The following is a 24,457-nucleotide window of genomic DNA, read 5'->3' as shown; positions in this document are numbered from 1 at the left end:
ATTGTTTTCTTTACTTAATTTAGGGTATTTTTTTTTTTTATCTTTCATGGTGGTTGGTGTATTTCAATGTATTTGGTGGATGACATGGGTTTATCTCAAGAGATCAGGCTCGCTCAGACTGCACACAAAAGACTGGATCTTTGTTATACTTAATGTCATTGAAGGCGTGTAGCCACATGCAGACAAGAGGCATTATTAGCTGGTTTAAAAACCACAGCGGGAGGCCTGACCAGGATGTGAAATGACGTCAGCCCTGCAGATCACGCTTAACGCACTAAACCATCACAACAACCAATAGATTCTTTGAGCTACAAGTGTCCAGTCGCCTAAATCAGTAGTTTGCAGTGAGACCTGAGCTCGTTTCTGAGGAACATCTTCATCTGTGATCTTAGTGGGAAATGGATAATAGATGTGTGGACACTGCAGGATTACATCTTTAACTTTGATAAGTGGATTTGGAACATTTAAGGAGCATCCTCAATAAAAAAAAAAAACAGAAAGCTTTCATCGCATAGGGTTTTTAAGCACCACCGATTCTCATCCAGAATGGAGAGAAATCCATCTCTCTGAGGTTAAACACACTTTCCTCACTTTATGCTGTGCCAGATCACAGGCAGAAATAATTATCCAAAGTACATTTGTTGAATGAAATAGCTAAAAGAAACACCCGTTTTTTTCCTTTTTCAGAGTAAACCGCTGTGTGGTGACCAGAGGAGCTTTTTTGGATGTGCTGGTGTGTCTGTGTAGGCCAAAGATCAGTCTCCTGGACGGTGAGTAGCTGCTGCGGGGTCGCTGCGTTTGACTCATGTTTTAACGAGCAGCTGTTTCACTGTACTTTCTGATACATCAGAGTGAATGTCTGCACATGTTTGTGTCACATTGTTGCCTGATACACTTGCATAGATATACTGTCTATGGCCTGTTCAGATTAGCTTAAGGTTACATTCTTGACAATTTACAGGGATAGTTGAAGTGGGGTTGTATGAGGTCCTTATCCACACAGTAGAGTCCCTGTGTAGCTGCTAAGCAATGCGCTGCTGTTGGACAGAGTCAGCAGAATGGAGTCCTTAGCCTCATCAGTGTGAGTGTACGCTATATTAAGAGTATTTTCACTGCTTTACCTTGACAGTGTGGAACTGAAGCCGTTACATCTATGCTCTCTTCCAAGCCACCAGAGTCATTTTACCTCGCAGAACACGGGACTCGACCGCTGCACAGCAATCAGACTAGCAACTCCCATGTTCTGTGAGGTAAATGTATTGTTTTTGTCACTGGAGTCTGGTGGGTTGGAGGACATCGATATAAAGGCTTCACTTCCCCATGGTAACGGCTGTCTGATGGCAAGGTAAAGCATTGAAAAGATCCTAATTATAGTGAATACTTCAACTGATATTGATTTTTTTTTTTTTTTTTGGCTAAAATATGTTTAGCTGCTGCTCCCATCCTCAGCAGTGCAGTGCTTAGCATCCATGCTGGTAATCCTGTCTGTTTCTGGACACTGGGGGCATGCTGACTGCTCTCTACTGTCGGTACCTCACACGGACCTTCTTTCTTTATTCAGACTGTCCCTTTAAGATCTGCAGCTAATTAGTTAGCTTTTGAATTCATGCTAAAACCACACATCTACTGTCTTAAAATCAAGTTGTCCTGACAAACCCACCTGAGGTCTATGGTGGTCTGAATCCTTATTATAGTTAACGGTACAGTTCTTCACACAAATACCCTTTACTTCCTCTAAATAGAAAAACAGTGTGGTTGATGGCAGCAGTGAAAGCTGTCTTACATGTAGTGAAGAAAGTTTTAGCCCAAACACATCAGAATGGAATTAAAGTATTACAAATACTGAATATTAATTAGGTAGGCATTGATACATGTTTAGGGTTACAAATGGCCTCAAACAATAACACTGATATAGATACTAAATAAAATGGGCACTTAATAATTACTTTATTTACTTTATTCAGTGTATTGAAATGTTAGAAAGTTGTTGGTCTTGAATGTTTTGAAAATGTTTGCTCTCACTCTTGCTTGAGTCCCGTCTCATACTGAGGGGTCAGCCAGTTGCTGGGGAGTTTATCAGCTCAGTAAACAGCAACTGTGTTCCCTCCATTTGTTGTGAATTTGACTTTGAATACTCGTCTGTCTGAACAGACAACACCGCAGCGTTTGCCGGCGAGGCTGCGCTCTGCATTTAGACCGATCGTTGACAGAAGTTATCTCCCTGTCTCGGGTAGTTCAGAGAAGCCCCCATGGTGTGTGTGTGTGTGTGTGTGTGTGGGGTGTGTGTGTGTGTGTGTGGGGTGTGTGTGTGTGTGTGTGTGGGGTGTGTGTGTGTGTGTGGTGTGTGTACGTGGTGTGGTTGTGTGCACATGTGCGCAGACCGGCGGGGGTCTCCGCGGTGGAGGAATGTGAAACCGAAGGCGAGCGATCTCTGACAGATGGTGGGATTGTGCCTCTGACCCAGTTTATGTTGTAGTGCCGTACGGAGAGGGGAGAGAAAGAGAGAGGCGGGGGAGGCACTTATGTTTTTGGTCGGCCATGTGCTGAACACATGTTCGCCTTGACAGTGGAAATACCGAGGATTTCTCAAAACAAGCCTGTAGATGGGCGACCCGGCCTGGCCCGTCTTGGCTGTGCTCCTTACATAACCAAATAAGCTCCCTCTAGCTTACACACCTCTAATGCCCCTCTGTTATTATTATCACAAGTCTGTCTTCATTTCTCACCCTCTCCCTCCCTCCGCTGGTCTGTCTTTCTATCTCTCCTTACTTCTACACCTTATTTCCAGTCCCTCTCCCTCTCCCTCCGTGTTGAGTTAAAAAGGCACAGGTTGGGAGGGTTCATATGAAAGCAGCAGGCTCTTGGCACCGGGGGTAACGGAGGTGAACAATTGGCTTTTCAATATTACTTCTCTTTTTTCCCTTTCAACTGGCACCCTGCGTTAAGTAGGAACTTTGCATTTACCAGCCAGTTCCTCTCGGCTCTGAACACAGGTCTTTGTGTGTGTGTGTGTGTTTTCTCTGCCCCAGCCCCTTTGATCCACGCGGACTCATAAAAAAAAAAAGCCCCCACTGTCCGTTGCTTCATCTCCACCTCGGCCAGTGTTCTGTTTCTCTGCTTTTCCAGCCGTGCGGGTGAAAAGAGCTGGAAAGTTTGGTGCGAGGAAGGTAGAGCAGAGTAGGAAGAAGGGGAGGTATGGATCAGGGGGGGGGAGAATCACACAAAAACGCTTGAAGCATTAATACTTATATAGTGGGTTTTTAAAAATCTGATGTTAAATGAGTCCTCTGGCTGAGAATCTGAAATAAGCATTCATTGATTTCCACTTAAATGTTCCACGTAACAAGTAAATCAGAAATTTCATTTTGTGAATTTTATTCAATTTTTAGCGTCCTCTTGATAGCAGGCTTTTTATTTGAGACTGAATGAAAATTCATTGGTGGCTGTCATTATTCCACTTCTCCATAATTACCACGATGAGATCCCTTTGTGTGTGTGACTACACCAAGAAACGTGGGACAAAAGCCACGGTCTTTGTTCTGTACAAAAATATCATGTGAAGGACCCACTGGTGCACTACGGAACAATATTCTCATTAGTGGGACGAGTGGGTTTGTACACCATTCACAAGCTGACACGATACCAGATACACACTCCTGCTGAAGACTTTTCTCCCCCCTACTTGTCAACTTGTCTGTGAGGAAGATGATTATAAGCCAACAAACGTGGATTAAAAGAAAGCAGTATTTAAGATATTGTGACAATCTAATGCTTTATGAGAAAAAGAATTATTCAGCACGATCAGTCGGTGAGAAACACTGACTGTAGATATAAATGCGTTTGTCTCCCCAGAAGCTATCCCTCTCCCTCCGTCCTGAGAAACATCAGAGGCCGTTACTTTAAAAGATGCACCTCTGGTCTGCTGAAGCCTCATTGTAGCTTCTGAACTGAGCTTTAGAACGGATTTCCTACAAAACAGGGATTGATTTTTCTCCCCCATTTCTTACAGCGCAGCTACCTCAGTAAGGAATGCCTTTATGGCCACTATGGACGGGAGAAACAACGATTGCAACGTCACACCCATAACGCTCTCAGCGCACAGACACGTGTGGCATGCGAGTGCTGTATTAAGAGACTTGAAAATATCCAAACCTATCCTTTAAATTCAATCTGTTTTATTGCACAAAAAATACGTTGCCATAATAAGGTTTCTAGCAACTTTAGCACATGAGATTGATGTTGATCTTTTGACAGCTTGGTAAACCATATTGTTCCTTATTTGGATCCTTGCACCCATTTAACTTTATGCTTCTTTTTTTTTTTTTTTTTGAACCAACCGCTGCAATGCGATGTCAAAGGAAGAACTTTGTTTTCCTCCTCCTCCTCCTCCTCCTATGAAGTGCTACAGGATAGTCACGTCCACACGTCGTGCCCTTTTGAACCATGGTTCCCAAGCTGGGGGGGTCAGGGCAAAGGCCGAGCACGACACAGGGGTCAGGGAAGAAGTTGTGCATTTTATTCGGGCTTCTCGCAGTAAATGCTGAATGTTTTTACCATTATCAGAACTCTAATACTATTCAAAGGAACATCACTCTTCTGCAGACCTGCCCACATTCTGGAGTTATCTGCTAAAGTATTTTCCCTCCAGGAGAGGCACTACCTTGGTCATATTTTTTTGCTGTAATATTTAGCAGTTCTTTTGCCAGTAAAGCGGTTAAATTTCCTCATGAATTTAGGAATCCTCCAGCTACTGTGGCTGGTGGGCAAAGTCGTCATTTTCTAGCTTGCTGCTATTTGTATACCACAAACACAAACGCATACATATGTAGAGACAGAGCTTTTAGGGTAATTAGAGGGAGGGACCTCAGCAAATTGTAAAGTTCCGTCAGCATGAGAAGGTCAGCTCACTCACACTGTCAGACACACACACACACACACACACACACACACAGCGTCTGGGGTTTGTTTTTCACAGTTTGGATAATGACGGTGGAAGCTGATGTAAAATCCAGCTGTGTGCTTGCGTGTGAGAGCACGTGCAAGTGTCTAGCCAAGGCTCAAGCTTGACACAGCAAAGCGTCTTGACTGCAAGCTTTTAGCGGGCTGTGGACGTCGCTAATGGACAACCAGAGAGCTTACTGACACACACACACACACACACACACACACACACACACCCAAGTACACATCCAAACAACTCCTCATTTGCACAATACAACAACGTCAGCTCTGCCTGTCCATGTCCCAGTCGCACTCCTTTAAAAGTATGGTGTTGAAATGTCTGTGTTCCTGGAGTGGACTTGGCTGTTCAGTCCCACTCCAGTTTGGATTACAAAGTGTGACCCTCAGTCCACCATCCAAATGTGGTTCTGTACCCATCTCACCCTAAACCGCCAGCTGTAAGGTCGCACCAGGTTTATTTAAACCCGATGTCGTGGTTACATTTAGTGTAAATATTTGACCCATGCTGTAAAACAGGGCATAGCACGTTTTTTTACTATTCTATATGTGTCTGTTCTAATTTGTTTCTTGGGTTGTTTTCATTTACCTCTAAAGTTTGGACTGCAGGCTGCAGTCTAGTTCTACGACTAAATTTTCACGTGGGGTGTCTACACAGGCTTGCTGATAACACCAGAGTAAGGCCGGCTCTTCCAGGTCTCAGGTGCCTGGACTAGAACAAAACAACTGCAAGGTTGAAATCAGCATTATCACTGTCCACAACCAAGTCTGTCTTCTCTCCATGTTTTGATGTTTACTTCCAGCCACTTCAATGCCAAAGCAGCTCTGTGAGGCTGCATCAGGACACAGAGGTGGCAGAAAAATGACAGAAATGTCATTAGTTCAGCAGGTCATTGACTAAAGTATTCGACAATTAACCAGTTAGCCAATGAACCGAAAATGAATTTGCCAGTTATTTAGTTAGTTTGTTTTTGCTTAATAGTTGAATAGTTTTTTTTTTCCTTATGTGATGTGATAGCAAACTGAATTAAAGCCAAAACAAGCAATTTTAAGATGTCACCTGGGCTTTGGGAGAGTGTGTCTGGCGCCATTTACTGTTTAGATGATTGTTGAAAATATTTGTCAGATCACTCCATTGACAAATTAAAATCCAAAACCAAACGACAACAGTTTAAAGTCCCCGCTGAAAGGCAATCCATCCAATAGTTGTCCAAATATTTGAGTCTGGGCCACAAAATTGAAGCTGCTGGTGGCGCTACAGGAAGAGTCCTAAGTCTTTACTGCCCATCTCTTGGGCACCATGAATGAGACATTTCAGTCTGAACCAAAGTAGTGCACTGATTGTTTTGAGAGACAGTACCAACCCATAGAGCCATATTGACGTGGCTAAAACTGCAGCCGTGCACCAGTTTTTCCTCTTCGCCCTCAGACTTGTCTCAGGCAGTTTATAAATCCCTGGAAACACCGTTGGAACCCATAAACTCTCACTGAGACCTGCACCCACAAGTCACTATTAACACACCACTCTGAATGATCTAAATGCTTTGCTCACATTGCAGTGCGCCGAGCCCTTTCCTCATCCCCGAGCATCTCGCAATATCAAGTAGTGATCACAGCCTAATGGAGTCTGCAGGTTTGCACACGAGCTGCTTCAAGAGACACAAGTGTTGCAGACACAGATTTAAATAAACACAGCTGCGGGGGAACAATGGCTGTTTATGATCAGACATGAAAAATCACATTGAAATAGTCCTCACAGGAACGCCTTTCATTTGCTGAGGGTTTACCTAACAACACCCCCCCCCACCCACCCTCTCACACCCTCTCACACACTCTCACACACTCTCACACACTCTCACACATACACTGAGTCACACACACACACACACACACACTCTACTTCTCTTTAATAAAGACCATCATTAAAACAGCTTTGCATCCTGGCTAATGATGTTTTCCCTCTTTCTTACTCTTATTTCCTGCCTTATTTGCTCCTTTTCCTTTCTTTTTTTCCCACTTTTTGGCTCTACTGTTTCTTTCTTTCATCCTTGTCTCTACTTTTGTTTTTCTTTCCCTCTCTAATGAGTACATTTGGAGTCAGTTGAAAGAGAGTATTTTTTAGGGCCTCTGTGCTTCTTGATTTGCGTCCCTTTAGTGTTTGTCAAGTGTGTGACTTTGTTCTGTGTCTTTGTAAGATGAATCAGGACTGTAGCATTACATTTGAAAGCATCAGTGTGTGACGAGCTAACGGCGGCATGCTGTTTCTGCAACCCTTTGACACACACGTACACCCTCCATGTTTCTCTCTACCCCACCATGACAGACAGCTGTTTTCTGTTTGACACGCTCCCGTTCTCCTTCAGTCATCCTCCTCTCTCTCCTCCCTTCATCATCGGTGTCATTACTGCGCCCCTAGCCTCCATTATAACCATTAGGGTATGCTTATTTGGCCTCAGACCCCCCTTTGAGGATCAGGTTCCATAGTAACCTGGCCAGTCTCCACGGTAACCTGGCCCATCTCTGGAGGAATGCAGCATTTCCCGCTCTTTTATCAGGCCACGTTTTGAGTGGCGCTGCACGGCCAGATTGAGTTGCACAGAGAGTGTGTGTGTGTCTGTGTGTGTCTGTGTGTGTCTGTGTGTCTGTGTGTGTGTCTGTGTGTCTGTGTGTGTGTCTGTGTGTGTCTGTGTGTGTCTGTGTGTGTCTGTGTGTGTGTGTGTGTGTCTGTGTGTGTGTGTGTGTGTGTGTGTGTGTGTGTGTGTTAAACTAATTGAGTTGGCTGTCAAAGCAGGGTCTGTGTGGAGTCTTGGAGCAATACTGAAGGGAGGAGCACAGCTTTAGAATGGCATTGGGTTACTCTATAGTTGCCCTGCCTCTGGATTATACTTATATTTCAGAGGAAGTGCGCGTGGGCGTGCGCATGTGTGTGTTTATTTGTGCGTCCATCACTCCCCATGGGTGTATGTTCACAGGTGGCTGGGTTGGCACAGCCACGGGCATTTCCAAACAGACACTGACGCAGCCCTTCCTATAAAAGTCAAAATAGAAAGGAACAGAGGACACGGGCTTCTTCGGTCTGGCCTGTTGTCTGCATCTGTTTGCTTCACAAAGGTCTGTGTGTTTGTTTAGCTTATAGAGACGTTGGACTGGATAGAGCTAAAGAAATCGAACCTCTGGGAATATTCCATTAAATGTAAATGCTATCATTTGAAATGTACATTAATCCTCAATGGAAAGGGGATTAAAAAATAGAACAGCAGTGCAGTTTTAGATTAAGACTGTTGGCTTCATCTCTGTTAGTTAGTAGTTATGGCTTTTTATCACTCAAAGGTGTCAGACCCATTGTGGATATGTTGGAGCAGCAGTGCGCTGCAGGAGACCAGTGGTGTGTAGGAAAGTAATGGAATGAAGGAAAGACGAGGGTTTTCTTTTCCGCTACAACGATGGACTTTAAAACATTTATTTTGCAAATGATCCCACTTATTTCTTACTCCCGTCCTCAACCTTACAGATCTGTCAATCTGCTGCCTGTTATATACAATCTGACAGCTCCTAAGCACAGTGAAGAGAGTTCTCGTTCAATCCCAGTGTACACGTATGTTGATTGTAAAGGGTCTTTGTAACCAGCTGGCCTGACTGAAAGCTGAAGATCCAGACATGATGCCTCGGTGGCCAACTGAACGGCCCTGCTTCACCTCAGACCAGAAACATCTCCATCTCTCCCCTCATGTCCTGTCATCTCTCTGAGGGAGGCCTACAGCGGCCAAAAGTTGCCTCAAAAGGGGTGAAAAATTTTAGAATGATGAATACAGGAAGAATGCAAGAAAACTCATTTTTGTCGACTGATCTGATTTGACTGATCCTCAATAACACAGTCTATTGGAGAATACGTTGGATCAGTTGCTTGTACTTGATTTGTGAGAAATAATTGTAAGTAACAAATGTTATGCTAATTAAATGACAGATTTAGAACAGTTTAGTAATAACAGGAGGCCATAACACACATTATCTCTGTGTAACCATACAACTGTAACTTGTAACTAAATAACTAAATTCATTCAAGAGGTCAACATGTAAAAATGCATCTGACTGCAGAATGTAGAACAAATATTGCTGTAAACCAAAGACAAGCACTGTGATATCAAACATTTAAAGACTTAAATCCTCAAGTATTAAACACCTGCCGGAGCTTCTGCTTGTGTTACCGTCCCAGTTTCAATAATCAGTCGTAACGAAGCAATAAAACCAAATCATATAAATAACCACCCCATCCTACGGCTTTGGCTAACATGAAGGTTCATGTCTTTGTCAGATTCCGAGGTCAGTGATCTCCGTCGGGAAGCTCTGTCCGTCCTGATGGCCTCAGACCTCGTCACCTCCGACACGCCCCCTCGCATGCTGGCGCCCGGCGGCACCCAGTACCTGCTCAGCCTGGCCCGGTTAGCCCTCAGCGCCAGCGTGGAGATCCCCGAGCTCTGGGGGGGCCTTCAGCTCACGGGCCAGCTGCTGCCTCGGCTGCTGCGGTGCCCGCAGTACGAGGTGAGGGAGGTGGCACTGGAGGGGGTCCTCGGGAGGCTACAGGAGGAGGAAGAGGAGGAAAAGAAGAGCGGACCCCGGTGGCTGGACGGGACCACCGTGTCTAACCTGACCAGCCTGGCTCTTCACGAGACACACCCCCAGTGTCTGGCCAAGGTGAGACCACACACACACACACACACAGACATTAAAAGGGGTGCATTTGTTTGTTGTGTGTTTCTTTGAGAGCCTGTTATACTTGTCTGGTTGTTTTATGGATGTGAGTGAGTGTCTGTGTGTGTGTGTGTGTGTGTGTGTGTGTGTGTGTGCGTGTGTGTGTGTGTGTGTGTGTGTGTGTGTGTGTGTGTGTGTGTGTGTGTGTGTGTGCCCCTCGTTCATGCCTGTGTGGGAGTCTGTGACAGGCCATAAGCAGCATCATTTCACAGTCCTGTCATCACACAATGAGGAACCCTTTCCAAAAATTTTCTTTCCTATTCATCACAGTTTTTACGGAGCCACAGGGACGTTTGTGGCAAATTGATTAAATGCCCAAATCCATCTTGCAGAGACTTGCGTGAGAGGCTAATCGGCCGCAGGGGGACACGCCAAGCACTCTGGCAGAGAGCTGCCTCGCGCACTCTCTCACTCACTTAAACACACTCATGAGAGGTTTGGTAGGCTTCCACTCTAACAAGTTTTGGAGGGGAAAATGCAGCCTATTTCCTGTTTGGGGACAGAAGGTCTTATTTCACTGTGTTCATAAAGCAAGGACAGGCCAGCCAGCAGATCTGCTGTGCTCTGTTGCTGCTGTCGTTAACACTCCTCCAGAGCTGACATGACTCAGCGCTGCTGGGGCTCACTGGCTGCATGTGCGTTTCCACACTGCTGCAGACGTGTGTGTTTTATGTGTGTTGTGTTATAGCTTTTTTTTTTTTTTTTTTCTTTAGTATGTGTGTGTTTGGTTGTGCATTCTTCGCCAGGCGCTGCTTTACTGGCCAGCCGTTAATGTTTTAAGTGTCGGCCCCGTTAATTGGAGCCTCCCCTGCGCCAAGGACACGCCAACCCAACGGGCCAGTTGCCATAGCTCGCCCTGGACTGCACTGAAGCATTCTGGGAGAGGAGCAGGAGCAGCAGAAGGCCAAGGACACAGTGTTGGTCCGCTGTTCTGCCCAGCGGTGATGCTTCCAAAGTCTGAAGAAAATTAATGTCATCATCTGTCCTTATTCAAAATTCGTTAAAGGAATCTGCCGCATTAGAGGACTCATTTAGGAAACCAGAAAGATGGTAACCTGAAGGTCTCTTAAAGTATGACCTGTCAACATTTAGAAAATACAGTAGAGTGCATATCAGAGAAGACAGTAGGTCTATAGGTTATAGTGTCTCTTGTACTTTATTCTGAATTGAAAAGTTTCCGTTTCCTCCTACAAGAGGCGCCGCTGAAGAAATTCTGTCAACTACTGTCTTTTTCTGAAAAGAAGCCGTGCACAATGCCTCGGTGACCGTGGTACATTTACCCGTTTTGCCGACTGAAATGACAGCCGGCACTGACATTCTATCAGCTGTAGCTAACTAGCTAGTTTCACTACTGCTAGCTGTGAGCTGGTTGAGAAGACTGTATTTTAAGAGGAACCTGTAAAAGGGTCTTAAACATGCACTGGATGGCTACATGCATGATGTCCTGCTAAAAGACTGAGGCTAAAGCTACATGCCCCAGACATAAAGTCACCCACTGATGACCCATGCAGAAGGCGTGTGTATGAAGTCACTGTTCTAGCAATGCAGAGAAGAGTACGCTCGTCCTTAAGAAATAAAAGATCCTAGTCTGATCAGAGTTTTCTAGCTAGATGTGCTCCAGAGGTTGTTCTGTATATCTGTGTAATTGTTCATATTCACTCAACAGTACGTTCCACTTTTAATGTTGTCAGAGAAAGGGCTTTAAGCATGAGGACCTACTGGTAAGTTTGAACTTTAACAATATTCACGCTGAGGCCTTCTTCGTGTCTGTGGGTTATTGTGGTCCTGAAACCAGTTTTAGGCACATTAGCTCCAAAGCCTGGATTAGTCCAGAGACCGTGATGCATCGTGGTAGTACAGTGACCTCTGAATACTCCTGCGAGGCGGCGTTAGGATAGATGTACATGGAGACAGGAAGTGCTGCTGAGGCAGACCCACAAAATCAGCGCTTAACGAATAAAAGTGCGTCTAGACAAAGCCAGAGTCAGAGTTTGTGTTCTGCTGAATCTTTTGTTTTCACTGGAAGATATGCAGATAGTCATCACTTGGTTGTGTGAGTCAGATATTATGTCGTCTGCCATGATGTGTGTGCTGGAGAGAGACAGAGAGAGAGAGAAGTAGAACTTTTATGGAGCTACAGCTTGAGGAGCAGGTGATGTCTTCAGATAACTACAGTGAAAAAGCTTCTTGCCCTTTTTTTCAGTTTAGGGTTTGGATTCTTTTTTTCTTTTTTTGACATTTAGATATGTATTGAAATCTCATCTGGCAGTTTTCTCTTTGGCCAAATAGTTTAGCATGAGATCTGCTTTGGCCTGAGATACCAGTAAATACCAGAGAAAGGCAGCAACACCTTCAAGCTGTCGAGAATAAAGGTTGCGGTGCAAGCTGGGTAGTGTAACTTTTGTCATTTTAACTTTAACATTTGTGTGTGTGCGTCTGTTCATGCAGGGTGGGCGGCACTGTTTATTTGCATGTTACAGCTATGAAAGTCTGTATGCGTCTACGCCTGAGGTGGCATGTTTTCCTGTGACTGTGTATATTTGAGTATGCAGGCAGTCGAGTGTGTTGCAAGACGGGAGCTCATTAAAGCAGGTTGTAAAATTCAGAAGCAGCAGAGACGGTCATACCAGCTGGACTGGAGCTAGCAGTCAAATACCTGGCAGACAGACGGGTGGATGAACAGTAAAAAAAAAAAAACAAAACACACAGGCAATAACTGGGATTTAAACTGCATATGTTCTCCAGTCATGCAAGACAGAGAGAGGGAAATGCATGTCAGAAGAATAATGACACTTGGCATTAGTGGCCCAATAATTGATTCAGTCTCACTGGAGTTGAGAAGAGCCAATGGACTGTCTGAACAATACACTGTATGTCCACCACGACCTCCCTGATCAGTATAGTGGGCTGCTGTGGTGGTTTGGCACTGCTTGTCTGTGCATTAGAACGTTGTCTCCAACAGTATGACATATGGACAACATTGGCTGTATGTGTACACTTTAGTTTTACTGTTAGGGTCCTGGAATTGTGCACTGGCTCACTGTCATGGATCACTGGGACAATCAGTTATTAGTAACATCTGTGCCTTTCCAACTATGACTAGTGAAAAAATATCCACTGTGAAAAAGGTCTATTGTCAGGAATTTCACATAAGCCAATGTGACTGCAGGGTGCTTAAAGCAGCATTAATGTATTTTGGCTACTTAATTTGGCTACATTTACATGACATCACATCATGAGGTGGCTACCAAAATGTTTTTTGCAGCAAAGCAAAGTTAGCATTCCTTTAGATCTGTGTTCCAGTCACAAAGAAGTCCAAACTTCACTCTTCTTTTTGCTCTGCTTTGGTCTCCACCAACTCCGGAGAAAAATATCTGGGTCTTCAGCTGCTAAATACTCCACTATGTTCACCAGCTAGTCGTAGCTAGTGCTAACCGTGTCTCCCGCTTGGTGCTGTGCAGGTAGCGCACCGTCAGCTCATCGGGTTTTTTTAAAGGTTTTTGCTAAAAACAGCTGCCTGTTGCAGATGGAAATAAAGTTATGAAGAGCAAACAAAGCAAAGAGTTTAAAGATGCAGTTAGTCGATAATTCTCTGTTGGGTTATTACTGTGAGCAGCACCTCTTAAATGATCCTGTCCAGTGAGCTTTTGCTTGCTGAATTGCTTGTATATATGATGATTTGTTTTGTTTTGTTTGTTTTTTTTTACATATTTTTTCAAATCAAATGTTCTTTTGTATGGTGTTTGTTTTATTAAACTTAACAATCGTTCATTTCTGACTGACTGAACTCTCAGACCATGGCAGCCAGGAGGTCTACCTTGCTACCTTGTCTTTTTACTGCTAACATGCACAAATATACATTCACACACACACACACACACAGATGTTTACACACAGACACTGCATGCGCCCGCTCGCCCTGCTCTCCACCCACACAGATCCTATAAAGAAAGCTTTATTTTAAAGCTCTAATAACAGGTTGGGGCCTTGAAAGAAATAATAATCACTGAGATATGCAGGAGGAATGTCAACATGTGTTCTCGGCTGGATGTGTTAACGGGGGTCCCACACGGAGGAAAACGATGGAGTCTTTCCCTCCTCCGACTCGGTCAGCTGCCTCCCTCTCTGGAGGAGTGACCAGGCAAAGAAAACAGCGTTTGAAGGATGGAGCGGAGGGGGTGGGGGAGCAGCGAGGGCTGAAGGAGGCAGACAATCAAGTTTAGAAGGTCTGGGCTGAACAGATGCTAAGAGTAAACAAAAGAAGAGGAACACATCACTGCCTGAATGAAAGAGGGAGATGAAAGCTCGAATGTCCCTGCACATCCCTGTGTGCATGCATGTGCTTGTGCAGCCACATACGTGCATGTATTTGTGTGCTGTGTGTGTGAAAGAGAGAGCGAGGCAGCTGTGTACCCGTGGTTAGGGTGTGCGTAGGGAGGATCTGACCGGTGTGGTAAAAATACCCTCGGGGCAACTTGCCAGGCGCTCTGCAGAGAGGACACCAAAGCTGTGCTGACGGACGGCCCTGAGCAAAATCCCTCACCAGTAGCTCTTAGTGTGTGTGTGTGTGTGTGTGTGTGTGTGTGAGAGAGAGATGGAGGTGAAAAAGAGGACCTACATTAATATCGTATTTCTTCCTCCTTTGACATCTTGTCTCTCTCTCCTTCCTCCTCTCAGGTCCTCACAGCGCTGTGTGTGTTGAGCTCCGGCAGTGAGCTCCAGTGGAGGGACGGTGTCAAGATTCTGTCTGAGGAGGAGGTCCTGCTTCACCTTCTCGCTCTGGCTCAGAATTCTGCTCACAGGTCAGAGAAGACGCATAAACACACACATGTACAAATAATCTTAAACATCATCCTAAAGCCACCTTAATGTGATCTCGTTTCCTGCTTTGGGCCGATATGGAAGCAGATATGTGAATTTGAGAGAGAATAAAACTCAATGAAGCAAAAAAACAAAAGAGTGATCTCAACAGTAAAACGTCTAACATGCAGGTAGCTCACGGATCAGACTGGTGCCCTCACTGTGGGCTCTGCCGTTACACTTTCAGCTCTCTCATTGGTGCTGCCTGACTTTTAGTTTGCAGCTCTGACACAAACCTCTTTTTTTTTTTTTCCAGGGGTGCATCCCCATCGGCTGTTGAGTTTTTGAGTGACGGCTCAGTGTCCGGTGGTCAGTGCAGGAAGCACAAGCATCAGTTTTGGCAGACGCCCTAAACCCCCCCACCCAATAGCTAACTTTACTTTTGCTTTGTCTGTGCTGAACAGCGTCTGAGGCATTGAGCTGTCACTCATAAACTCACTAGCCAATGGGGACGCACCCCTGGAAAACTGCAAACATGAAGTCAGGCAGCACCAATGAGAGAGCTGGCAGCGTGACCGCAGAGGCCACAGTGAGGGAAAAGGTCCGATCAGCAAGAAAGAAGCAGTCGGAACTGCAAGGATATCAAAAAAGGAAAAGACCAATAGGTTACATGATTTACATGATGGTTTACAACTTTTACTTTTGAGATGACATTTTGGCTCCAGTTAGTTTTAATGTCTCCATTTTTTTTTTTTTTTTTTTGATTGCACTGATCCAAACCTGATTCTGCAGGCTGAAGGATTAGACTGTTACTTGCATCACTGCTGCAGGTAGACTTCACACACAGTACAGTGGATCACTCAGGGACACTTCAGTAAACGTGGCCTCCTACAGGATTGGAATTATAGCAAAGAATAGCATTAAAAGGTGTGATAGAAATAGGGAATGACTGGTAATAAAATGCTTCTCATTTTTGAGACCTTTGTGAGATCATTGTGTTCGTGCATGTGGTTGTGTTCAGCAAACTTTTGGGTTGTGTTGTCTCGGCCTTTTACATCTCAAATTCTATATCTTGCGCGTAGTCCCTGATCTCTGTGCACCGTAGCAGACAACAGCCCAACGCCTCTCTTTCATTGGTTTCAAGGTAAATGCAGGAAAAAGGAGGAAACCGTGTCACTCCGAAACGTCTGCTCCCTCCTGAAAACTTGCTGTCAAAACAGTCCCTAAGCAATCCCACACCAGCTTTTAGCTGTAATGGATGGAGGAGACATGAATGTACAACAGGTCAAGATACAACCACACACTCCTCCTCCTCTTCTCTGTTTATTCTGGCTCCCTCCACTTGTGAAAGAGCCGTCACGCTGCTGTGGCAGACTGGCTGTCAAGCCTGCATTCAGAGCCAGAGTCCGTGGAGGAGGGACACACAGGTTCACTTGCTGCACCCTAACCTGCACCAGGGCACACCTGGAGTTAACTGAGTGGGTGTTTGTGTAATGCAAAATGCAAACGTGGATGAAAGGTGATATTTGTTCTTCTCAAAGTCATCAGCCCATCATTCCTACATTAGATTATAAACAGCTGTCTGGGTCAAACTATTGTTTTTGTGAGAGTTTATGGGAGACCTGTGAGTCACAGGCCCCCTTTTACCACAAACTGATTTGGCACACACTGTTCCAGTATTTGTGTGTGGGGGCATACTGTAAGCCCTTTGACATGCATTGACAGGCACACACACCTTCCTTGACAAGCCACCGATGTACTTTTCTCACCCCGACAAGAGAATACAGGCCTGAAAAAGGATTGGATTACAAAGGCTTTTAGCCCCGTAAAGTCTTTTCCTGGCCACAATCTCTGGATCCACTTTCCCTTTGGAGCGGCCCCAGGGTTATGATTAGAGCCGGGGAGGGATGGGATTGGGTTGCTGGCTGCCCTTGTCTGCCGTGCGATTGAATGGCACTCGGGCCATTGTGATCCATAATGTAGTGGTGAGCACCAGCACGCTTCTTTTGTGGAATGTAAGTCAATACAGTTGAGTGGTGTGTGTGTGTGTGTGTGTGTGTGTGTGTGTAGCTGACGGTGCTGGAGAGTTATGTGTGTGTAATGGTTTCCACAGAATGACCCGAGCAGCACATAATCATTTTCAGACTAATGTGTAAAATTAAAGGGTTGGTTCATCTAAATTGCTAAATCTGTCCACCTCTATTACACTGGAGTGAAGATTGAAGTGGACCCCCATTAGGGGCTTTTGGAAGCTGATCTCAGGTGCTTGATTTTGTGTTTCAGTGTGGAGCTCCACTGTGCTGCCATGAGCCTGGTGTCTCAGCTGGTGGTTCAACTGGTGAACTCTAACCCTCAGGTAAAGACTGGTACCCTGAGATGAATTTTGATCTCAGTTTCCCTCATCCATTCAGCTTGTTTTGAGAATATTGGCTACTGAGGAGTTGTGACCAACTTAACAATACTGAGAGAAACATCTGAGCTTCTCACAATTCCTCCATAAGCTGGGGGACAAATAAAAAGGATCTGAAAAGAATGAATGGAGAATACTGCGTAGCCGAAGTAACATTCACGAAGCAACTGGTTTATGCGTTAAAATGCTTCTATAAAAACCTTTCTATCTGTCATCCAGGGTGCGAGTGCTTGTTTAGCTCAGTGGGGGGCGCTGGTGTGCTCGTGCTGCAGCGAGGAGCAGCCAGCGGAGGTGAAGCTGATGGCCGCCAAGGTGTTGGTCAACTGCACAGCCGGCGTGCTGACCAGCCCTCATCTGCCACTGGGTGAGTCTCAAATATAACCGAGGAAATGTTTGGCTCCCAGGCCGGCTAGATAAACACTTTGGTGTGAACAGAAAATATTGACAGGAAAAAATGTGTGTGTGTGTGTGTGTGTGTGTGTGTGTGTGTGTGTGTGTCAGGCCTGTCCACGACAGTTTCTCTGTGGAGGAGTGTCTTTACGCTGCTGCAGGATGAAGACCCGGAAGTCCGAGATTCAGCCTCTGACCTCATCTCTAATGTCCCAGCACCTCTGCTCAGCGCAGGTACACACTCACTGCCTAGATGGGAAACAAGTCCACACACACTCTCACAATTATCACACACTAACTAATATACCACACACGCTCAGCCCATGTACACAGGACATGATGTACACATTTGCTTTGTTCAGATAGAAACACACAGCAAAGCAGTGTGAAACAACAGTGATAATGAAATAAACACACACGCACACACACATATATATATATATATATATAAACAGACACATAAAAATGCCACAAACACTGATGTGAAAAAGAGGTTGATGATGTCATTTCATACTAAGGTTTGGGGAGCATTCCTGGAATGAAGGATGTTAATTCTAGTTTGGCAGAATGAAAAGCGCGTGTGTGTGTGTGTCATTGTTTGAGGTCTGTATTGTGAAGAACTGTGTGATGGCAGCCCCAACCAAATACCTCATGTATACACACATCTAATGACAGTCTCGTCCCCATGGAAACACCCTCCTCGTTCTCTCCCACACACACTGACAGCAGCCAGCTCTCAAGTGCCCCTCACAAACAGCCACAGCGCCACTTCCTGTCCTCACAACGCCTCACTTCCTGTATTTTTCCAGCTTTCCGCCAGGAGCCACCCTTATTGTGTCTGCCGACACTGATAGTATCTCATAACACAACACGAGACGGCAAAACATCTCCTCAAAAGTCTCCGCAGGCCCCTCAAGGCAAACGCTGTTTGTGGACGGGAGGGCAGAGTCATGGGGGAAGACTCAACTCCAGCAGCTGAAGGCTGAAATGGACATGTTTTGTTTTTTCAGTGACTGCATTTTTATGTTATTTGAGTCTATTTACGACACATGAGAAAAGAAAACAAACTTGAAGGCGCAGGAAACACATTTAACATTCCTGAAAGGGTTTTGATACCAGGATTTTATCCAAAAGGTGTGTGTGTGTGTGTGCGCGCATGTGTGTGTGTTCTATATGTGTTCACGTACATAAGGCCAGGCAGGGTCAGATAAGCTGTCAGCTAAAAATCAGATAGGAGCTCAACAGCATGACTAAGATGGAGAGTTTTTCTCTACGACAGGAAGAGAACACAATAGGCATAATTACAAAGTGGGTGTCCTCGTTTGTGTGTATAGAGAAAAGAGAGCGGGGCATCCTCCTTTGTGCGTCCATATTCACTGCTCATTTGGAGATTACAGCTTCTGTGTGTGTGTGTGTGTGTCTGTGTGTGTGTGTGTGTGTGTGTCACTTCCCGTAAACTGGCCCACAAGCGTGAGCGTTTGTCTCCAACTCAAAACCTACTTTAACTTCCAAGGCGATCATAAAAATTGCACCGAATTCCTGATTTATTTTAACATGTGTCGTAGGCACGGCAGGAATGTAGCGCACGACGCAGGAACAGAACAAATGAGACGGTAAATTGGTGATCTTGCAACGAGTGACTTGGCAAAGAGAGCTGGATTCCTCCCGTAAATGAAAAACAACAGAAAAGCCCAAAAGAAATCACATCCCGCTGACTGTAAAGAAACAAAGCCTTCAATTGGAAAAATATGTCATCTTTCTACTTTGAAAGCTTCGACTTAAGTGATGTTTCTAAAATAAAAGGCATGGCAGTGAGCTGGGAGGACGTTTTGGTACTTGCGGGGACGACAGAATGGCATTTAATGAAGTCATCGCGATTGTATGAGCGCGCTGACGGCTGTCTCCAGGCGAACTCACTCACTGACTGACTGACTGACTGCGTGTTAATGCACGACTACAAACTCTGAACAATCGGCTGGAGTGAGAGTCTGGTTCTTTTATCCTCTTTTGGTGAGCAGCAGGAGAGGTTTCTATTTCTGCCTCCGTCTTTAATGCAGCGGAGGTGGACGGAGAGTTTTCACAGGGGCTGTTGATTCAGTGGACTATCCATCCATCTACTCTGTATTAGGCAGTCGCTCTGGAGGGAGACTTTGTTCATTTCTTTCTGTGTTTTTATGATGCCGTGAGCACCACGGCATGAAATTCCACTCGCCTCATTTGTTTTCAAGTTGGGCGCAGAAATCACAGAGACAAAATATCTTAATACCTGGACAAATAAATCCCAAAGTATCAGCAGGGATGGATGCCAGCAGACGTAAATGAGATAACAAGGTGTGTTTTAGTCATTTGGGGCAAACTGACCCCTTAAATCAACCAGGAGTTGGGAGATAGAGGCTGCAGTGTATTTGTATTTGTTGAAGTTCACTTCCATTTAGCATCAAAGTACCAAAACACAAAAATTCCACATCCAAATATCGACAAACAGCTCAAGTATTCTGTTACTCATGTTACTCATTTTTCTTTAGTAGTTGACTTTATGAGTTTATCTGTAATGATCAGTCATCTGTCCTTTAAGCCAACTTCTACAGTAACTTCCAGTGCAAAACAAAAGATCTGTTGCCATTATTAGTTGTTTATTTGTGTGTTGTGTTGCTTACTTTGGCTTCCTGGAGCCTCGATGGTGACTCCATTACTGAGCTTCAGGACTGTCGTCTGGCATGTTTTTGATCTTAGCAGAAAGAAGACTTCTGCTTGCTTTGTGTCTCCGTATAGCTGCGACTACAATGCAGGTTTGTGGCACGTGTCAAATTTCAGAGAGTGTTTTCAAGAGTGCGAGTGGCACACGGTGACGCCGGTTGGGTTCTCGTCCACCGTGGCAGAGACCTGGACTGCCTGAGTCCGACAGTGAGACCTTTGGCTCGGTGACCTGAATAATATCTCAGGTCAGCACATTAACTCCGCACTGTCAGGAAGTGGAAACGGAGTAGCCTGGCATGCTATTCCACACCATAGCTGTATAGTGCAATGCTGCGCCAGTGGAAAAACAACATTACTGTGTGTGTGTGTGTGTGTGTGTGTGTGTGTGTGTGTATGTATGCAGGTCACTGTGAGTGTGTGCGTGTGTTTGTGTGTGTCTTTCTCATTCAGTGCAGGCTAGCCAGCTAGTCTGCCAATAGTGTGTGTGTGTGTGTGTGTGTGTGTGTGTGTGTGTGTGTGTGTGTGTGTTTTATGACCTGTCGTTGCAGAGTCAAGTATCTGAGGTGTTATCTGCTTCAGATGGAGGCGACAACTCCTGGCCCTTTGATATGGACGACAGGCAGAGATGTGGGAATGTAGACGGGTTCTGCAACACACACACACACACACACACTCTCAAAGGGACAAATGCAAAGCACTCACCCCCCATTGGAGAGGAAATTTAAATTTAAAATGTAATGTAAATGTTTAAACCCTGTTGCTGATAATAATAATAATAATAATATTCTTATTGCAGTTTTGTTTTTTTTTTAAAGAGGGACTATTTTATGCCTTTGGTAAAAACATTAAATAACAGATATACTTTCATCATTACACAACAGTAGGACTCTTCTTACTCTTCAAATAGATGATTCTTTTCTTTTACTCATTTACAAAAGTAGATTTTTAGATTTCGGGTCAAATCCAAATAAACGTGCTTCGTGTGTGTGGGAGAGAAATGTGTGCACATTCACGTCAGGTCGGTCGAAGCTCCTCTTCCCAGAGCTGTGAACCACAGTGGAGCCATTGTCCAGGACAGGAAGAACAAATCTAATTTAACCCCATCCTACCCTCCCAACACCCCTCCACCCCCCACCAGCAATCGCCACCACCACCCAAATACCTCCAGACTAATTGGGTCTGAAATCAAACTCCGCTCACCCTCGCTGGACCTCCAGCACTGGGACCGACTCGGGGCAGGGACAGAGGGATCACTTTATATATAGGGGACAGAGGGATTTGGACTGGACGACGGCGTGTAAGAGGACATTGATTAGAATTCTGATTGGGAAGACAAAAGGGAAGTGACACAGCAGTCCTCCACTTTCATTAAGAAATATACCACACAAAAATAATAAAAAGACAAAAGTCAGGTGTGTTCCACTATTCTTTAATCTTGTTTAAGATCAAGTTACTATTTGAATTTTGAGGCCTGTGCGTAGCCTTACATTGCATTGGCTGGTATTTACTATTAAGGGCATCCCAAGCCTTCCTCAGATGAACAGGCCATAAATTCCTGAATCATTTGTACCTATGTGGATATCAAATGCCAGGAATTAGGTGTCCCTTTTTTAATGTATTAAAAAAAAGTTGGGAGAATTGCTTCCAACAATATTTCATATTGGTAAACAATGGGGAAAAGCTAGGTAAGATTGGATTTGTCCTGATTTAAGTCACATGTCATCTTTTTTAAAGGAATATGGTTTTTCCCTTGCTGGTGGAGAGTTAAATGAGAAGATCAATACCATATTTGTACAGTAAATATGAAACTACAGCCGGCCGGCCAAGGCAAGGTTATTATAGTTAACTAATACTAAACAGAAATGTAAAACTAGGCATGAAAAAAGATTTTAGTTGCTGAAATAAAAAGAAACGAGACTTTATACTAAACTATATAAAATGTCTTTAGCTTTTGCCAGTTTGGTCAAATTTGTCAACACAACCAGCCAGAGAGTCGGCTGCCTTCACCAACTGTTGGGATACCAAGTCTGAACTTCTTAGATGTGACAGGAGCACATACCCACCACATTTTGTGATATGTATACATACTGAAACTAATAAAAACTAGATTTAAACTAAACATTTTAAAACAATAACAATTTCAACTGAAACAAGCAAACCCACTCTGGAGACTAACTAAACCCAGCAGCACCTCCTGAAGCTCACTGATTAAATTATATCTCATTTGTTGAATCCATACAAAAGGCAATTTGAATGTGTTAATGGCCTTAAGAGGTGTTTGTAGGCAGATTTAGTCACTTTTAGAAAGAGCTCAGCTGTCTTCCAGTCTTTATGCGACGTTAAGCGGCTGCTGGCGGCAGCTTCACGTTGGCCAGACAGACGGAGTGGTTTCAATCCTCTCATCTAAATCTCAGCCAGAAAGTGAAAAGCATATTTCCCTAATTGTGGAATTGTTCCTTTAAATGATTGAATTGCTTCAAGTCCCCTATCCTCCGTCCCGCTGCATCCACCGTGCTGACGTAGTATTGAGCGGCCTCACACACTCTGCTGACACGTCCCTGTTTCCCAGGCCGCGCTCAGTCAACCATTAACACCCACCTCGCCTGCTGTAACCTACTTTGCTTACTGTGAAGCCGGCAAGAAGTCCCCGCGCAGAATATTGTTCATTCATTTACAGACGCAGATGAAAGCAAGCGAAACAGCCCCGACACAGCCGAGGGACACTCATTGAACAGAGCTCGTCCTTTTTCAACACCTTACCCACTCAGGCGTTAAACCCGGTTTGCTGTTAGTTTATGTTGGATGAACGGCTGAACGGGTACAGGAAAAGTGTCACGTGTCACTAAAATGAGAAAACGCCATAAAGCACACAGAAACTGGCAGCATTTGTTGCTGCTAGAGAATTCCTCTGCTTTGGATTGCAGCTCTTAACCTTCACACAGAACAAACAAGCTGCTATTTCACCCTCCAGAGAAAACACACATCTTTGACTGAGAGAGGCAGCGCAGGGAATGAGATTTTAATGATTTGGTGGGTGGTGTGAAATAAAGTCACATGTCTGCAGTAATAACGGGTGTCTGCAGGCTGTGTGAAAGTGAGTGTGTGTGTGTGTGTGCACAGTGCATTCATCACAGTTTACAGCAGTGGGTGGTGGCACTTGAATGTGATGTGTTGCTGAAGATAAAATAGGAGTGCAGTGTATTGCGGTTGTGGCTAGTTCACAATCTGTGTGAAACCGAGTCGGCCTCATTATGCAGCCTCCTGTTATTGTGAAACACTTACGATCAGACCTAGATCTGGTCTGGCCGGGGACTCACAGGTCGTCCGAACATGCCGTACGTCAGGCGGCGGCAGCGCAGGGTTTAATTAAACACACGCCTTGCTCGGGCCACTTTTGAAATGTGTCGCTCAATTATCACCTCCTGTGCAAACAGATTTGTTTAATAAACCACAAACCACTGAGTGAGCAACATTTATGATTCTGAGGAGCCCGTCCTGTCTGATTAGTCTCTACTTTATTTTTTTGTTTAGGTGGGTTAGGATTAGTGACGCTGTATGTGAGGCACTGGATATCCAGCAAATAGGATTTAAATAAGAGTCCTGACTTGTCTTGTCCCTGTGTGATTGTCCACTGTAGGACATTACAAAATTGGCCAAACTGTTGCTTGAAATGATGCACACTTTGCATCCTATGCTATGAATAGAATGCTATGGAGTTGCATTATGGGACTTGTAGGATCCATCATTTTTGGAGCTTTGTTCGTACTAATGACTAAAAGTTAGGGGGTCTCTAACTGTGGGGCCCTCAGATTTGCGAAGGAGGAAACAATGGAGCCTCCTTGACAGAGACAGATAGGAGCCTCTGTTGGCTCCCTGTTGAGGCAGCCATTGACTTCTATTCGACCCGTTTGAAGTGAACTAACTGCTGAGAGTGTGTTACATGACAAATGCTGCTACAGTGAGCGCAGAGCAGCAGCATATTCTCAGGCCATTATTTTTATGGTAATGCTCAACATTCACAAAGTTTTGTGCCGCTACAGTCGTGGTACCGCCTCCTGTTGCTAATCCTCCTGTTGTTGTTGTTGCTCTCGCTCTCCACACTCCCTTTTTCTCGTCAACCACCAGAGGAAGTCGGGGCTGTAAAATGTGTGTTTTTATTTCACACCTCTCTATCTATGTCACACCTATGCTTCCTGGTGTCTCGGCTCCACCGTAGCGTCTGTAGCACACGCTCTGCCTGAGGAAGAGAGTGTTTCTTTGAGCTTTCGTTGGGTGGAAATCGACGACTTTGTCGACTGTCAGTCGGTTTTGCAACCAAGAGTCTTGTTTTCATGCTCCCATGATGCACTTTTAAGCTTAATAAAAGTGGTTTTCCAGAAACCCCGGCACTCCACCCTCCCCCCACCCCACCCCCCCTCATCTGATCACAGATTAAGTCCTGCATACTTAGAT

General features: G+C 44.8%; 1 protein-coding gene across 1 annotated transcript in view; it reads left to right on the top strand.

The window, feature by feature from the left end:
• Positions 1-24,457, top strand: part of thada (THADA armadillo repeat containing) — an 82,411-nt gene that overhangs the window by 52,088 nt on the left and 5,866 nt on the right. Inside the window, exons 30-35 of the mRNA XM_070841262.1 lie at positions 688-770; positions 9,272-9,651; positions 14,386-14,510; positions 16,792-16,864; positions 17,138-17,282; positions 17,420-17,542. Coding sequence (XP_070697363.1) covers positions 688-770; positions 9,272-9,651; positions 14,386-14,510; positions 16,792-16,864; positions 17,138-17,282; positions 17,420-17,542 — 929 coding nt within the window. The remainder of the gene's footprint in view (positions 1-687; positions 771-9,271; positions 9,652-14,385; positions 14,511-16,791; positions 16,865-17,137; positions 17,283-17,419; positions 17,543-24,457) is intronic.

The sequence above is a fragment of the Pempheris klunzingeri genome, chromosome 12 (assembly GCF_042242105.1).
Source record: "Pempheris klunzingeri isolate RE-2024b chromosome 12, fPemKlu1.hap1, whole genome shotgun sequence".
NCBI lineage: Eukaryota > Metazoa > Chordata > Actinopteri > Acropomatiformes > Pempheridae > Pempheris > Pempheris klunzingeri.
This window is presented reverse-complemented; position numbering and strand designations above follow the sequence as displayed.